Source organism: Leucopleurus acutus (genome assembly GCF_964270905.1).
Source record: "Leucopleurus acutus genome assembly, chromosome: 18".
Classification (NCBI taxonomy): Eukaryota; Metazoa; Chordata; class Mammalia; order Artiodactyla; family Delphinidae; genus Leucopleurus; species Leucopleurus acutus.
The window spans coordinates 35579065-35598537 of NC_139160.1; the positions used below are offsets into that span (position 1 = coordinate 35579065).

Genomic DNA, 19473 nt, shown 5'->3' on the forward strand with positions numbered 1-19473 from the left:
ACACTGATGACCACAGTAATTTTCCTCTTAATATCAAGAAACCAAATCCTTTATATCCATGCTTGATAGTGGAAGAGTCATTGGAAAAAAGGGGCTCTCTCTCATTTATGATAATTTATTCTTAGGATACGTGAACATTTTACTGAGAATAAGGCCATTGGCAAGAGATAGCTTTTAGTGAACAGGCTCTGTTCAAACTTAAGCCACTTCTAGGATAAAATACAGAAATGTTTAACGATATTCCTACTCTGTGAAATGGACTGTAGATTTATGGCTATATATACATAGAGGATGGCATTAAGCTCACCACAGTTGCAATTCAATGTTCTCTTGTCCATTGAAATTAGGAACTATGGGTGCTATAGTGAGGACAGTGATCAGAGTCCAAATTAATAAGTGTATACTTTTATAAACACAAACATGCAACCGTTTATTTAAAAAATACTGCTACTAGAATGGCAGGTTATTCACATTTTCCTTTGCTAAATTCTTGGGAAACAATGACAAAAAAAATGAATATGATGAGGCTGCTACTTTTATGGCAAATATATAAATGCCACTAATAAAATGATATTTCATACACATTATTTTCTAAGTTTACTCTCTAATGCATTAAAATGTTGTTTATGAACAGAGGCATAAAGAATTCAGTCTAGGAATACATTTATGGTGCAAAATTGTATTTAATTAAGCATAACTATTTTAAGTTATAGGAGTACAGTGGGGATGAAAAACTTAGGTAATGCAGAAGCACAGCATCATCATGATTCTTATCTGAGCTCATACCATGTGTCAGATAACAGCATTTTTTACAATTTCTATAAGATATATTCTATATTGATGATTTTACATAATGGTACCCCTGTAGAATTACCTTGCATGTGTAATGTAAGGAATGTTTCTTAGTATATAATCATAGGCAAACAAATCATTAGGAATAGCAGGTAATGTACAATGTTATGTTTTATAGACAGATAAATAAGTAGATAGACAAATGTTGTTATATGACAATGATTTCTTATAGAAGTATAAAGGTATTATAAAGTAGCAAAGTACAGTTATATAGCACCTATCAAAAATTGTAAAGTCAGGCTTTTTTAAATGCAAGGAACATTGGTACTTCATATCAGAACAGATAAGAAAGCAGAGACTGAGTAAGAACATGAAGTTTAGAATAGTTGCTGGAACAGTAAAAGCTAATTTTGTAGCCAAGCCTCACCCTAGTGAGAGCATCTTAGTGGACAAAAGCAGTGTGCAAAAATGCAGTAAGTTCTAGCAGAATTTAGACCCAGAAGGTGCAATTCATTAGAAAAAGCACATTCATCTATTCACTTACTCAATAAATACTGTTTTGTGTGTGCTTTCACCATACTAAATAGAGCTTAAAATGTATTAGAAAAAAAGAGATAAAGAAATAAATAATTAGAACTTTGAGATCACAAAGCTGGAAATCACGCAATGGATCAGAAAATATGCTCAAAGCCATCAGTACCACTGCTGGCTAATAAGAGATCAGGACCACCTTTGCCCTTGAATCTACATCCCAGTAATGAGACCTGATAGGAAAGGGGTGTCAACATTAAAGGAAACTCCTAAACCTGCCTTTGTAATATCCACTCTTGCTTCCTCCAATCTTTTCCCCTTAGAGTAGCCTGAGGAAACTTTTCATAATACAGATTTGACCTGAAAGTGCAATGGAGTTTTCCTTTGTACGAATTATCAACATAATGAAAAAATTATTTGTTTTACATCAATTTTTCCACTAAACTAGATTCTATGTGCTGGCCAAGATTGTCTTATCTATGCCTATACACCTCCACTTGGCTCAATTCCTGGCACTGAGTAAGCACTTAACAAGCATTTATTAAATCAGTCAGACACCAAGAAAAAGAGGTGTCAAATTTCTCACAAGGACAACATTATGAGGTATACTGTAAATAGGTAGGTAGGTAGATAAATAGATAGATAGATAGATAGATAGATAGATAGATAGATAGATAGATAGATAGATAGATAGAGATTTTAAGAGGAATCATAGAGGGATGGATGAATGTTCAGATGGACTGAAGGAAAGACAGACAGGTTTTAAAAGGGATAAATGGAGAGATGGATGGATGGATGGATGTTTGGATGGACTGATGGAAAGATATGTAGATAGATATTGATTTATTTCTTCTCTATTTGCATGTGAACACCCATTTCCACCATCATTGGCTGAGGATTCATGATTTACATATACTTCAGGCATATCTTCAACAGACAGAAAATTTTTGATTGAGACTAAAATATTAAGCAATTAATCATATATTTGTTGAAAATTATATCATCATATCTTATCAACCAAACACTATTAACAATAATCACAATTTTGATATATAACTTATAATAAATATACAACTTTTGTTCAAAGTCTACCAAAATATACTCCAGTCATAACAGAAAAAGTCATCTAAAATAACAGTATTTAACTTATTACTGTCAGGGTATGACTCTATTTTTATCATCTTTAGATCTTTGTTAAAAATGAAATAATTTAAGATATGCTGTCTGACATACAGGGATAACTACATTATCTACTTTAATAATTCTTTTCAGATTACCATAAACATTAATATATAGAGCAAGTATGGAATTTTGGATTCTTTCATTTCTCTTAATTTCTCATTTCATCCTTTTGGTTTAGACATAATCCAAGAATTTCTGAACACTGAAGAGAGATGATAAAGGAGAGACTTACTTTTTATTTAAATTATGGATGCTATCCTAGGCCTTAAGTAGCACATTAATATATTAATTCACATTTTTGATACGTGAGATCCTAAATTTTCTACAAAAATGTAATTGCTTGAATTGTTTAAAGTTAAAATGTTAGGTAGGCACTATTTTACTTTATAATAAATATTTCTTTTTATTCTTCTTAAGATCTTACTGTTGGAACCAGCCAAATGAGTGCAGCATGAAAATATTTTTTTTTGCCTTTGTTTTTCTATTATTGTGCATGCATAATCTTTGCTACTTCTTTGATAACAAATTATGTTCAAATTTCTGGTAGAAATATATTCAACAGATGGAGATCCAGTCTATGTATATAAAGCCCTTGTTTTATAAGTAGATGCAAAAATTATTAACCTATACTATAACCATACTAATTTATATTTGTGATTAATATTTGCCTCAGTAGCTTATGAGGCAAGTGTTATCTTTGAAGTGGTCAGCTGGACACAGGGAGTGACAGAGTAATCTGTTGTCCTGGGATATTCTGCCTGGAATGCTGACATCGTGGTAATTTATCTGCAAATTTTGGAGGAAGGAGAACAATTCTGTGGAAGGTAGATGTACATGAAAAGGTGAAACGTGATGGCGTATATAGATGGAAGGTTATCAACGCTGGTATCGAACTCTGAAATTCATTTTCACATTGAGAAAGGTATTTAAAAATACATAATTTGGACTCACAGCACTAGTAAATTTTTCTATTATATGAGTAGAGAAAATAATTACATAAAGAATCTATTTTCCTTAGTTTTGAACTGTTAAAGATATATATTTTAAAAGTGAGTTTTTACTAGCATTAAGATCTTCTGTGTATGCTCCATGTTCTGTTGATTGACAATAGCTTAAATAATTTTTAAAACTTTAATGAGAAAGCTACACCTGAGAGGAGTCGGAGTTGCTTAGCGGGTCCTTGCTTTCTCCGGTACTGTCACCAGCTCATCTCTCCTCCCCTCAACCTTGAAGAGTAGATGTAATGGAATATGACCTAATCAAAATAGAGTTTTTCATACACCTTCATAGAAAAGTTTAAATCAAATTAACTTTTAAAAATATGTTTGTATAAAAATAAGCAAAAACTGTTGAAAGGAGGAGCAGAAATCTAGTTATATTGTCCATTAAACATAAGATAAATTTTTATCTTCTAATTGTGGAAATAACAATACTTGAAAAAGTAATGGTACCTCAAAAATTGCAAGCAGGAGTTTCAATTAGAAACTAACTTTTGTTCTGTGGTTGTTATATGCCTTTGGCAAGTTTTCATTTTACAGCCAATTTTAGCCACTATATACGGATGCGTCTCTTTCCTGAGGGCTGGAAACTTTAATAGAGTCCCTGATGCAGAGCTCACATTCTGACCATGAAGGCCAAGGTGAAACGTAGGAAAGGCAGACAGCCTAAATGCAAAAAGACAGCAGCCACCCCTCACCTGCTTTTTCTTTTCTTTCTTTCTTTCTATAAACAGGCAACCTGAGGCAAAAAAGAATGCTTAGAACAAAATTTTGTCAAAAACATGAACAGATAATGATAAAGTTCGCTGTTAGTAATTGTTTGGAAAGAGCTTATACATCTGTGGATCTTTCCCTAAGCTAAAAAATGCTGTTTATTTCATTTGGGGGGTAACAATTATGTGTATCCCCAGGCTGAGAGGTAAATCCACGGAGTTCTAAATACAGAAAAATCAATTTAGATTAATTAATGTGAGGACAAGGATAACCATTACTGGGTAATTTTGAATTAGTGTGATTGCTGCATAAATATCTGAGAGAGAGAGAGAGAGAGTGTGTGAGTGTGTGTAGGAGGGGGTAGTTTGGACTCAGTTTTTCTTTTGGTTTGGTTTGATTTGATTTTCTAGCAATATATATGTTGAAATATCATCACCATTGCCAGATATAAATTAAAAGATTGCTATTAAACACATGAAATATGTTACCTACCACTGAAAACAGGTATATTTAATTCAAAGATTTGGATCTTCTAGGAGAATGCACTAAATTTTTTAACTTTTCTTCAGGAATTTTGTAAAATGTGAAAAGAATGATATCTATTTCAAAGTGTAGGATATTATTTTAAATGTGTACCTAGATATAGGACATACTAGTGTTTTCTTAATTTTCCCTGAAGTATGAGTATATGAGAATATCTTCATTATATGAACTTCATTTAAAATTTCAGAAGCCTTCAGAAATGCGTTTATTATTCTCTAATGCTGTTACTGTTAGCTTTTTTCTCAGTTCTTCTGCCTTTTTGCAAAGTGATAAAGTCTGCTATGTAGACAATAGTTGAAAAAAATCCTATAGAGCTCAAAAATAATTACATGGGGACTAAAATAAGACTTCAGGAAAAGCTATTTAAGTGAAGTGGTTGTGACAAAAGGCAGACTAGTTTCTATTGGAAAATGAATAAAATATAAAGAACGTTCATGTTTCACTGAAATTAGGAGTATTATACATTCTTCCTTTTAAAGTTATTTTTATGACAAAAATTTCCTGACAGAAAAGTAAAAAACAACTCCCCGTATTCATTACCCAGATTCAACAACCATCACCAAATTGCTTCATCCATTCACCTTTACAGTATTTTTTTTTCCTGAAGTGTTTTAAAGTAATTCTTTACTTTAGCTCAAAACCCTTATGAATTCATCCCAGAAACAAACAATGGAAAATGATCAGAACTTTACATTTTTAGCATAATCACAAGTAATAAAAATTTTAAAAATCTCTTATTTTAATCTGATACCCAGAATTAAAATTTCCAAAATGCCTTAAACATCTTTTAATAGTTGGTTTATAAATTGGGATCCAAGTAGGTTTCATTCACTTTATTTTGTTACATTTTAAAGTCACATTTAATTTAGAACAGCTACTTCTTCTTAGTAATTCATTTTATTACTGGGCTTTTCTTACCTGAAAACTTCAGTCAGGTATGTTATAAAATGTTCCACTTTGTGGATTGTACAATATGATTCCTTGTGGTGTCTTTTCTTTTCTCATCTTTCCTTTTTTTTGTCCTCTGTTTTTATGTTTATACATTTCAAAATATTCATTGTAGAAGTTTAAATATCTTAAAGATTTGATAGCATAGATTGCATATTTGCATTTGTGTCTATGTGTGCCTGTATCTATTTGTGATGTTTTACACTTATTAACTATAGCATATAAAATTACTTTTTTATTTGCCTGACAGCCTGTGCTTTAAGGTGGTCCTGATTTTCAGGCATTCAACCAATCTCTCATCTCACATATATCATCTTGACTGTCACAACTCCTCCAGACATGGTGTGTAAATGCATGTAATGTCCTGGGAGAAATATTCTCTCCAAAATATAAATTCCAGATCCTTGGGGCCCTTCCAGTCATTTTTTTTGTAACAACCTTCTTTATTGTCAATAAACTGTATGTGGGTTTTTTGGCTTGTTTGTGTTTGTTTTTTTTTTTTTCATTAAAATTTCATAACAAGATTGGAGTAGAAAAACAAACTAGGAATAAATTTGCTGTCATCTAGTCTTCTTTTATATTTCCTCTACTGGGCTCTTACTAGATGTTTTCGTATCTGAACCTGCAGTTGTAGGTTAAAGGCAAAGAGGTGGCTTAATCATTCCTTCTTAGCTGAAGTAAAGCACACTCACCAAGGAATTCTTTGGTGTCTTACCATCCAACACATAAAATATCTGTATGTAATGTACGGTAATCAGACTTTCTGGAAATTTAATTATTTTTGGTTAAAATTCAATAATGATACTTGGACCCTCTGCTTCAATCTCTTGATTTACCAATCTCTCCCTTCCAGTGAATCCTGAGTAATAATCACTAAAAGATAGCTCTGTTCATGTTGTACCTATTTCCTCAAGTTTCAGTGGTTCCCTATTTTCCTATTGAGTAAGCACAAAATACTTTCTTACTCTGGGAATCAAGCAATTCATGAGCTGATCAAAAACCACCTTTTCTTTTTTTGCGGTACACGGGCCTCTCACTGCTGTGGCCTCTCCCGTTGCAGAGCACAGCCTACGGACACGCAGGCTCAGCGGCCATGGCTCACGGGCCCAGCCGCTCCGCGGCATGTGGGATCTTCCCAGACCGGGGCACGAACCCATGTCCCTTGCATCGGCAGGTGGACTCTCAACCACTCCACCCCCAGGGAAGCCCAAAAACCACCTTTTTAAGCACTGCTTCTTCTCATACGCTTGAACCTGGTCACACTGCACACCTACTTTCCGCAAAGCTGGCCATGCAGTTTTATTAACACTTGTGTTCCTTTGTAAAAATATCTCTTTCTTTCTAGCAAATTCAGGATAGATTTCCAGATCTCATTTAAAGGAGACTTCAAATGTGAAGTATTTCATAATTGTCCCAGATTTTTAACCATTACTTCTGTTTCATGACCATAACACTTTCTTGTACCTGTTTTAAAGAACCTCATTCTACTGTGGAACAATAGTTATTTACATATCTGACTTCCTTGTGGAAAGAAATCATGATATTCATTTTTGTAAGATGACTCAGCATCCATCCAATTAAGAGTCTAGGTATGTTTTTAAAATACCTTAAGCTATAGAAAGCCAGACATTATGGATATTGGTTCCTGAAAACCTGCTTAAATATTGAGTTTTTAGGAAAAAAAGTTAAGTTTTCTTTTCCATGGCTTGTTTTGAAAGGGCATCATTAATACAGTAAAAGTTCAATGTGACTAGAATATGTTATGTCCTTTATCCTTACATTTTAGATATGATCCTAAAACAGATACATGGACCATGGTGGCTCCTTTGAGTATGCCCAGAGATGCTGTTGGTGTCTGTCTCCTTGGTGACAGACTATACGCTGTTGGTGGCTATGATGGGCAGACTTACCTCAACACTATGGAATCCTACGATCCACAAACTAATGAATGGACCCAGGTAAGATTGTTGCCAGCATAAGTTACTTCGCATATAAGAACTTATTTCACTTACTTCCTTTGGAGGAGAGGGGTACATACAGCAATGTGTCTAGTCAAATTACTCTGAACTCAAAATGATTGATTTTGTCTATTTTCATTTTGTAAAAAGTTTATTAAATCATATGTTTTTGTGTACTTTTCTCTTGTGTATTCTATACTTCAATAAAATTTATATTAGAAAGTTACATTCATGCTTCAGTGAGATTTCCACTTTATTATGTTATAACAAGAGACAGGAACTGAATTTTAATTAGCTGAAGCAAAAAATGAAAGTGGAATATATTGGTTCACAAAAACTCATCTTTAAAATATTTGGTTTTAGAGATAACAAAAATAAGAGAATGGAAACCTGCAGAAATCAACTTTCTGCCTCCCGTTTTTGCTTGACTATCTTTGTTAGGTTGATTGTTACTCACTGCAGAGAGAATTTTCCATGGGGTGGTGCTGCTGGAAACTCCAAGTGGGAATCCTCACAGCCATAATCAGAAAATAAAAGAATTCTTTTTTCAAAAGAAACCCAAAAACAAACAGCAAAGAGTTCTGAATGGTCTGTCGTACAAAGCACTCATTCCTGGACAAACACTTTGGCCAAGAAGATGGAGTGAAATAATTGGCTGATCTTAGGTTAGCCTTTAAACATACACTGTAGTTAGAGATTTAGGATCATGCTCAGAGAAGCTCCCAATCTGGTCGAAGATCTGGACTATTTGTGTTGAGGTGTGTGTGAGTGGTGGGGAAAGATGAGAGGAGGACAACTTAATTATGGTGGAAAATAACTTATGCTGTACCATTACTATAGCCTTGCTTGTAATGAAGAGAATGGGTATATTTTCAGACTTTTGTCGTTATATTCAATTTCTCCTTTCTTTCTTTCTTTGCCAAATCTTTCAATATTTCTTATTTCACTCCTTTATCAGAAACTTAAAAATGAGAAACAATTTAAACAAACAAACAGAACAATTTTCCATCAATGGATGCAGTTAAATTCCAAAGTCTTACTTAGTTGAAGCAGGATAATAACCTCATCTCCTCTTATTCCTTAATGTATAGAAGGCTTTATTTTTGGTCATAGAAATTAACTAAAATTTGATTGAAGTAAATTTCTTGGAAAAAAAATGTTTACTTTTAAAGATACATAACTTCCTTGATTGTGCCAGTTTTGGTGATATGTGTTCAACTACAATATTAAATAGGCTGACTTTGAAGTACAAAACCAGACTCCACATGATCAGACTAAGGTATCTGCCTTATGAAACTTACTCTTCCCCAAGGGAAAATCCTTTGATTCCAATGAAGAGGCATTTGGCTAAGAAGGAAGAAAAAAGGTGGAATAGAGGAACAAACAGCAAGAATTTGGAGAACTAGGTCCTGTGATATTCTATGTTTTACTTTAATTGTGAGAAAGAAGCATTCCTTATCCAGAGAGCAGCAAATATAAAATAAGCTATAATTATTGCACTGAGATTTTAGAAGATATATTTTAATTCCTTACCTTCCTAGGTCCCTAGTGTTTACAAAAGGAGCACTGCTATGGCTGTTGACTTGCTAAGGAAATGTACCAGTTCAGTGGTATATATTTTAAATGTGCTACTTTTACAAATGAACATTAAATAAAGGAAGTTTATGGGCATATAAATGATATAATATCTTCATTACATATTTATAGAAATGAGCCATTATGCTTATAATTCCTCTAAAATTGAAAGTAAAATAATGAATGTAGTAGTAATGGGTAAAAGCGTCCTAAAGGCCATTTTCCCTCATCTGTATTTTATTACACTCTTTTGGATCATAAAGTATCTTACAAAGAGCAAAGTGGTGTTTAAAATGTTTTATAATGTTCACCCACCAGAAGGCAGACAGCGGAAGCAAGAAGAAATACAATTCTGCAGCCTGTGGACCAAAAATCACATTCACAGAAACATAGAAAAGATGAAAAGGCGGAGGGGTATGTACCAGATGAAGGAACAAGATAAAATGTCAGAAAAACAACTAAATGAAGTGGAGATAGGCAACCTTCCAGAAAAAGAATTCAGAATAATGATAGTGAAGATGATCCAGGACCTCGGAAAAACAATGGATGCAAAGATGGAGAAGATGTAAGGAATGTTTAAAAAAGACCTAGAAGAATTAAAGAACAAACAAACAGAGATGAACAATACAATAACTGAAATGAAAACTACACAAGGAGGAATCAATAGCAGAATAACTGAGGCAGAAGAACAGATAAGTGACCTGGAAGACAGAATGGTGAATTCACTGCTGTGGATCAGAATGAAGAAAAAAGAATGAAAAGAAATGAAGACAGACTAAGAGACCTCTGGGACAACATTAAACACAACAACGTTTGCATTATAGGGGTCCCAGAAGGAGAAGAGAGAGAGAAAGGACCGAGAAAATATTTGAAGAGACTACAGTTGAAAACTTCCCTAACATGGGAAAGGAAATAGCCACCCAAGTCCAGGAAGGGCAGTGAGTCCCAGGCAGGATAAACCCAAGGAGAAACACACCAAAACACATAGTAATCAAATTGGCAAAAATTAAAGAAAAAGAAAAATTATTGAAAGCAGCAAGTGAAAAATGACAAATAACATACAAGGGAACTCCCATAAGGTTAACAGCTGATTTCTCAATGGAAACTCTACAAGAAGGGAGTGGCACGATATACTTAAAGTGGTGAACGGGAAAAACCTACAACCAAGATTACTCTACTGGGCAAGGATCTCATTCAGATTAGATGGAGAAATCAAAAGCTTTACAGACAAGCAAAAGCTAAGAAAATTCAGCACCACCAAACCAGCTCTACAGCAAATACTAAAGGAACTTCTCTAAGTGCGAAACAAAAGAGAAGAAAAGGACCTAGAGAAACAAACCCAAAACAATTAAGAAAATGGTCATAGGAACATACATAATGATAATTACCTTAAATGTGAATGGATTAAATGCTCCAACCAAAAGACACAGGCTTGCTGAATGGATACAAAAACAAGACCCATACAGATGCTGCCTACAAGAGACCCACTTCAGACCTAATGACACATACAGACTGAAAGTGAGGGGATGGAAAAAGATATTCCATGCAAATGGAAATCAAAAGAAAGCTGGAGTAGGAATACTCATAGCAGATAAAATAGACTTTAAAATAAAGAATGTTACAAGAGACAAGGAAGGACACTACATAATGATCAAGGGATTGATCCAAGAAGAAGATACAACAATTATAAATATATATGCACCCAACATAGGAGCACCCCAATACACAAGGCAACTGATAACAGCAATAAAAGAGGAAATCAACAGTAACACAATCATAGTGGGGGACTTTAACACCTCACTTACACCAATGGACAGATCACCCAAAATGAAAATAAATAAGAAACAGAAGCTTTAAATGACACAATAGACCACGTAGATTTAACTGATATTTATAGGACATTCCATCCAAAAACAGCAGATTACACTTTCTTCTCAAGTGTGCACGGAAGATTCTCCAGGATAGATCACACCTTGGGTCACAAATCAAGCCTCAGTAAATTTAAGAAAATTGAAATCATATCAAGCATCTTTTCTGACCACAACGCTATGAGATTAGAAATAAATTACAGGGGAAAAAAATGTAAAAAACACAAACACATGGAAGCTAAACAATATCTTACTAAGTAACCAAGAGATCACTGAAGAAATCAAAGAGGAAATAAAGAAACACCTAGAGACAAATGACAATGAAAACACAATGATCCATAACCTATGGGATGCAGCAAAAGCAGTTCTAAGAGGGAAGTTTATAGCTATACAAGCCTACCTCAAGAAACAAGAAAAATCTCAAATAAACAATTTAACCTTACACCTAAAGAAACTAGAGAAAGAAGAACAAACAAAACCCAGAAGCAGAAGGAAATAAATCATAAAGATCAGAGCAGAAATAAATGAGATAGAAATTAACAAAACAGTAGCAAACATCAATAAAACTAAAAGCTGGTTCTTTGAGAAGATAAACAAAATTGATAAACCTTTAGCCAGACTCATCAAGAAAAAGAGGGATAGGACTCAAATCAATAAAATTAGAAATGAAAAAGGAGAAGTTACAATGGACACTGCAGAAATGCAAAGCATCCTAAAAGACTACTACAAGAAACTCTATGCCAATAAAATGGACAACATGGAAGAAATGGACACGTTCGTAGAAAGGTATAACTTTCCAAGACTGAACCAGGAAGAAATAGAAAATATGAACATACCAATCACAAGTAATGAAATTGAAGCTGTGATTAAAAATCTTCCAACAAACAAAAGTCCAGGACCAGATGGCTTCACAGGTGAATTGTATCAAACATTTAGAGAAGAGCTAACACCCACATTCTCAAACTCTACCAAAAAATTGCAGGGGAAGGAACACCACCAAACTCATTCTATCAGGCCACCATCACCCTGAAAACAAAACCAGACAAAGATACTAAAAAAAAAGAAAATTACAGACCAATATCACTGATGAATATAGATGCAAAAATCCTCAACCAAATACTAGCAAACAGACTCCAACAGCACATTAAAGGATCATATACCATGATCAAGTGTGATTTATCCCAGGAATCCAAGGATTCTTCATTATATGCAAATCAATTAATGTGATACACCATATTAACAAATTGAAGAATAAAAACCATATGATCATCTCAATAGATGCAGAATATGCTTTTGACAAAATTCAACACCCATTTATGATAAAAACTCTCCAGAAAACGGGCATAGAGGGAACCTACCTCAACATAATAAAGGCCACATACGACAAACCCACAGCAAACATCATTCTCAATGGTGAAAAAGTGAAAGCATTTCCTCTAAGATCAGGAACAAGACAAGGATGTCCACTCTCACCATTATTATTCAACATAATTTTGGAAGTCCTAGCCATGGCAATCAGAGAAGAAAAAGAAATAAAAGGAATATAAATTGGAAAAGAAGAAGTAAAACTGTCACTGTTTTCAGATGACATAATACTATACATAGAGAATGCTAAAAATGGCACCAGAAAACTATTAGAGCTAATCAATGAATTTGGTAGAGTTGCAGGATAGAAACTTAATGCACAGATCTCTTGCATTCCTATACACTAATGATGAAAAATCTAAAAGAGAAATTAAGGAAACACTCCCATTTACCATTGCAACAAAAAGAATAAAATACCTAGGAATAAACCTACCTAGGGAGACAAAAGACCTCTATGCAGAAAACTATAAGACACTGAAGAAAGAAATTAAAGATGATACCAACAGATGGAGAGATATACCACATTCTTGGATTGGAAGAATCAATATTGTGAAAATGACTATACTACCCAAAGCAATCTACAGATTCAATGCAATCCCTATCAAATTACCAATGTCATTTTTTGTGGAACTAGAACAAAAAATCTTAAAATTTGTATGGAGACACAAAAAATCCCGAATAGCCAAAGCAGTCTTGAGGGAAAAAAAAACGGAGCAGGAAGAATCAGACTCCCTGACTTCAGACTATACTACAAAGCTACAGTAATCAAGACAGTATGGTACTGGCACAAAAACAGAAATATTGATCAATGGAACAAGATAGAAAGCCCAGAGATAAACCCACACACCTATGGTCAACTAATCCCTGACACAGGAGGCAAGAATATACAATGGAGAAAAGACAGCCTCTTCAATATGTGGTTTTGGAGAAACTGGACTGCTACATGTAAAAAAATGAAATTAAAACACTCCCTAACACCATACTCAAAAATAAACTGAAAATGGATTAGAGACCTAAAGTAAGACCAGACACTATAAAACTCTTAGAGGAAAGCATAGGAAGAACACTCTTTGACATAAATCACAGCAAGATCTTTTTTGATCCACCTCCTTGAGTATTGGAAATAAAAACAAAAATAAACAAATGGGACCTAATGAAACTTCTAAGCTTTTGCACAGCAAAGGAAACCATAACCAAGATGAAGAGACAACCCTTAGAATGGGAGAAAATATTTGCAAATGAATCAACGGACAAAGGATTAATCTCCAAAATATCTAAACAGCTCATGCAGGTCAATATTAAAGAAACAATCAACCCAATCCAAAAATAGTCAGAAGACCTAAATAGACATTTCTCCAAAGAAGACATACTGATGGCCAAGAAGCACATGAAAAGCTGCTCAATATCACTAATTATTAGAGAAATGCAAATCAAAACTACAATGAGGTATTACCTCACACCAGTTAGAATGAGCACTATCAGAAAATCTACAAACAGCAAATGCTGGAGAGGGTGTGTAGAAAGGGGAACCCTCTTACACTGTTGGTGGGAATGTAAATTGATACAGACACTATGGAGAACAGTATGGACGTTCCTTAAAATACTAAAAATAGAATTACCATATGATCCAGCAATCCCACTACTGGGTATATACCCAGAGAACACCATAATTCAAAAAGACACATGCACCCCAATGTTCATTGCAGCTCTATTTGCAATAGCCAAGTCATGAAAGCAAACTAAATGCCCATCAACAGATGAATGGATAAAGAAGTTGTGGTACATATATACAATGTGATATTACTCCACCATAAAAAGGAACAAAATTGGGTCATTTGTTGAGACGTGGATGGATCTATGACTGTCATACAGAGTGAAGTAAGTCAGAAAGAGGAAAACAAATATCGTATGTTAACGCGTGTATATGGAACCTACAAAAATGGAACAGATGAACCAGTTTGCCGGGCAGAAGTTGAGACACAGATGTAGAGAACAAAAGTATGGACACCAAGGGGAGAAAGCTGTGGGGTGGTGGGAATGGTGGTGTGATGAACTGGGCGATTGGAATTGACATGTATACACTGATGTATGTAAAATTGATGACTAATAGTAACCTGCTGCATTAAAAAAAATATATATATAGATATAAAATGTTTTATAACAACTTTATTTTAATACAATAAACATTAATTTTAAAGCTCTTAATTACTTTAAGATTTTACATCCGTATCTTATCATTATTTGTATTTTTAAGACTCTCAAGGGACCATCAGCAAACCCACACAAAATCCCTTTGAAATTCCAGGCCACTAGAGAAAGTTCTGGTATTTGCTGGATAATGCCTGTCACCTTCCCTTTACATACCCCATAAATGGACAATATCATCTGGTTATTTCATTTACTACTGGCACCATAAAATGGCCAAGCATTAGAATGAATAAGCAAATATATTAAAATATATAACAATGTATGTTTGGAAAATTTCCCAAGCTAGCTAGAATTGGAAATAATGTAAATAGATTAGAGAGTATTTGCCAGATTCATGTCTTAATAGTTACACAGAGAACAAACCCATGCATGCTTGCAGGTGTGTGTATTTGTTTGTGTTTTAAATAAATTTGACTTTGTCATTTAGCATTGTTATTTTGTGTTTTTGCATATGATTTGAAAAAAGAATATGTGTGCTTCAAGACATAGAAAGAAAAATTTACTTCCATTTCCCCTAGCCTGGCTAAAATCACCCTTTCACCCTTTCACAATGTTGTAGTGCTGTCTTGCTGCATCGACCTGCAGCTGTAAAGAAACAGTGATAGTGTGTCATTTACTGTCATATCTCCAAAACCTGACATAGTTGCTTGTATGGGGTGAGAGATATGTGAATGTTTTTTAAATAAATTTATTGTGAATTATTTTTGCAATTCAGTTTACTCTGTTGTGTGTGGATTTAGTTTATTTGCATATAATAGATATATAAGATGCTTAGAATGAGTTTCAGGGAAGCCTGGTGAGATATTTAAATTTTCAGTTGCTGTTTAATAATTGGTTTCATGCCAACCTTTTTAGGTTATCATACTAAGGCTGAAAGGTATAACCCTGGAGAGAGAACAGGACAGATTGTTTAAAATATGTATTAAATAAGATAAAACTGGACCAAGGGGGAAAAGGGGAAGAGGTCTCAAATATTTAAAATATATTTTTGTAGAATATATCAAATGTTTAAAATAGAATGATAAATGCTGGGGTAAGGGGTATACTTAATACTATGATAGAACTTAAGTGTGTTGGATAGAGAAATCTTTCAGAAAATGATATGTAGAGTGAAGCATAGAAAATGAGTAATAGTTAAACAGATAAAAATATAAGGAGTGGTTTGGTTTAAGGAAGAGAATTTTTAAAGAGCCGCAGGAAGAAGAACACATAGCGTGTTTCATTTGGCAATAAATAAAGCGGTGAGCAGTAAGTTTGGAGAGATAAATTGTGTCTATATCATATAGGACCAGAAACCATGTTATAGAATCTTGACTTTACCATAAACCTAAAGGAGAGCTAATGAAGGATTTTAGACAGGGAAAGTAAGTCATCAGAATTGTGCTTTAAAATGATTGCACTTGATGAGAAGTGAAAAACGATTAGGAGAAAGCAAGATCAGAGTGAGAAATTTATTAGGACATATTTTATTAATCCACTGTAGGGGTGGAAAATTTTTCCTTCTTTCCTTCTTGTTTCTTCAGCTAATGAAATAATTAAATTGACATAAAACAGATTAACGGGAGAAAAACAAATTTAATTTTGTACATATGGAAACCCCATAAATACATGAGACTCAAAGAAGTGACCAAAGCAGGAAGCTTTGATACTTTTTAGACAAAGAAACAATAAATTCATGAAGAACTGAGTAGACAAAGTGGTTTGAGACTGAGGTAGGAAATTGGTGAAGTTACAAGGTTTGTTTACACAGCCTTCTTGGCCCTAAATTCCCTATGTCTGGTGATCAATATGCCTCTACCCTCCTGGTAGATGAGGGTACCATTTCACATGGGAGATTTATCTCCTACTTTAAGGGATCAAAGGAGGGTCAGAGTGTCCCTCCTGTGTCCGGCATCTCTCAAGTACCTTTAGTTCAAAATAATCAATATGCCAAAGTGGGATACCCTAGAGTGGCATATTCTGCTCCCCTTCACACTCAAGGTGAAACTGTAACCTGAACTAGGTTGAAGACAGTACGAATGGGTATAATTAAGTTCGTTGGAGAGATACTTATAGGACTTGATGGTTATTTACCTGCAAGGTTGAGGGAGGTAAAATTAAGGGTCATGGATGTGCTCTAGGTTCCTGTCTTGAGCAACTGGGTAGAAAGTGGTGGCATTCACTGGTAAAAGAAATACAGGAGGAATAGTAAACTCAGGGGAAAAAAGCAGACATTCATTTTTACACACACATACAAGCATGTATAGAATTATAGATGCAAATGTAGATACAGACATAAAGTGAAAGTATGTACATTGTACTTCACCTAGAAACTATGCATAGTAGTTTTCAGTACTGAATGAATGTCAGAGAGTATTTGGGAAACTTCAAAAATACATCTACCCAATACTCATCCCATTCCTATTGAATGGTGGGCCTTGAGTACTTATACTTTGTAAAAGTCCCTTAGATGACTCTGATGTGAAACAATGTTTCAAAATCATTGGAAACTAAAAGAGCGGCAATGGAAACTATGTGCATTTTGGAGTCAGAAATATTTCAGATTGTAGACATTGATGTTACCAGATTTACATATTGTCTCTTGACACTCCATTCACATGCCTGTCATACAGAGAAGACAACATATGATGGGATTATAAAGGTGACAGTGATATATAAAAATTATTCTTAACACACAATATGCTATCAATATATCACATGCCCCTTTTAACTACTCATTTTGAGCAAATATCTATGAAAAAGACAAGAGATGTTATATTAGCTTTTTAAAAAATAGGATATTAAATGAAAGGAATAAAAAAAAGTCACATGGGAAGGTGTTTTGGTTTTGTTTCTGTTTTTATTTTTAACCTGCAAGGGGGATGGCAGGTAACAATAAGCACAGTTAAAAGAACTAACAGATAATTAGATAATGATGGTAATTTTCATATTTAGAGAGTGAGACCATGTCCTTTCTCAATCAATAAGATAATGTATGTGATCTGAGGTTATCTTGCTCATAGCTATTTTATTTGTTACATTTTATTCCTTTCTCTTTGAAATAATATCCTGTAATTTCTCATCTACCTAATATTTTTATGTGCATAAATTATTCTTAGAAAACTGTAATAAAAATCATTGATATGAAAAAGTTCAAACTACTAAAATCTTAGTTTACCTCTATGGAATAAATTTTCATTACAAACTTTGTAAAAATTATTGTTTTAATATATTTCTAACCAATTTCATATTCAGGATTATTTTAAAAATCTCAGTTCTCATTTCAATGACAAGCATAATGTAGACTTTTAAAAAAATAGACCCTGTAGCAATTGTAATTATGGCCCATTAATAACAAAATATTGAAGCTATATCACTGTATGTCTCTGTTTAGAATGAATGAATAATACATTTAATTCAGCATAAAATCTTGGGAAATAACTTCACAATGACTTCAATAGTGAAATAGCTATTTCATCTAAAATATACTCCAAGCTGTCACTATGAAATATCATCATAAATGTGTCCATGCAAGCTCTAGAATAAATCTTTGCTGGAAACTTTTCTTAAACAGCTTCATTTCACTAAAAATCATTAAAGAATTTACTAGTTTCATTAAAAATTCTGTAAATGATTGCAGGTTTAAAAAAATTCAATATACATATTATTCTTTTATGTAAATGTCATTTTCATTGTTTCCATTTATATTGTACTACTTGTGGATAAACTGGGAAAAGATAAGCACATTTATTAATGATTTTCATGCATATGAATGAGTGGTTTAAATACATTATAATTTGTATATTTTAAGACAGTAAAATTTGTCTTAAATTGTGTTTCATCTTTTTCAACAGATGGCTTCCTTGAATATTGGGAGAGCAGGTGCCTGTGTAGTAGTCATCAAGCAACCTTGACTTATTTTTATTTGGATGTATTTTAATTGCTGGAGTGGTTATTTTTATATCAGAGGGCAAGAATGAGAACTTCCTGAGATGAAAATTCTTCAAGAACAAAGATTTTGGTAGATTTACCTACTGATGTCAAAAGAAATAAAAGATCAAACAGAATTATGGGAAACAAGAAAACAAACTGCTCTGGGAACACTATCTGGTCATGTATTAGTTCAGGAATGGTTATTGGTAATTTGTTTTGTATTGTAGCATACAGTAACTAGAGTTACCAAAGGCTTGTTTTTCTTGAGCAATTAAAAGGAGAAACCGAGATTTGTGACATGGATAATTTCATGACCACAGTTCATTCAATTGTTTTATAATCTGTGGAGATACCAAGAGGTTGCCAAGAGTAGAAGACATGATATTTCATCTGACAGAATTTGATCAATTTACTATTTTCCTACTCAGATGTGATCATACCAGGAGGTGGAATGATGTTTATTAAAACAAACATGCTTCTTCCTAATTTTCCTAAACTATGAACTAGAGAAACAGATTCATGCTTGTCTCTTGCATTCAGAAAACAAATCAGAGCTGCATATATAATCTGAGAGGATGGTTGGATTTTATTGCAACTGTATAAGCAATTTGAAGCTGGAAAACACAAAGGATCTTTTTCATTAAGCTTACCACATTGCTTTGCTTTTTGAACACACTGAGCCAAAGAATTAGTACAATTATAGGCTTTTGCCTTATGATGAGTTCAGTGTAAGCATGGAAGTTAGTTATTCTGAATGTTTTATATATATATATATATATATATATATATATATATATATATCTCCATTGCATGTTGAAGTCCTTTAGAATTTTGTTCATAAAGAATCTTAGAAATTTGAGAGAGAAATCTATGATCCAT

At 33.6% G+C, this 19473-nt stretch overlaps 1 protein-coding gene across 2 annotated transcripts in view; it reads left to right on the top strand.

Moving 5' to 3' along the window:
• The window catches only part of KLHL1 (kelch like family member 1), a gene marked incomplete at both ends in the record, with an annotated part of 371340 nt that extends 352765 nt beyond the window's left edge, over positions 1-18575 (top strand). For both annotated transcript variants that reach the window (XM_082859184.1, XM_082859185.1), the window contains 2 exons: positions 7495-7666; positions 18516-18575. In XM_082859184.1, coding sequence (XP_082715310.1) covers positions 7495-7666; positions 18516-18575 — 232 coding nt within the window. The remainder of the gene's footprint in view (positions 1-7494; positions 7667-18515) is intronic.
• Between the last annotated feature and the right edge of the window lie 898 nt (positions 18576-19473).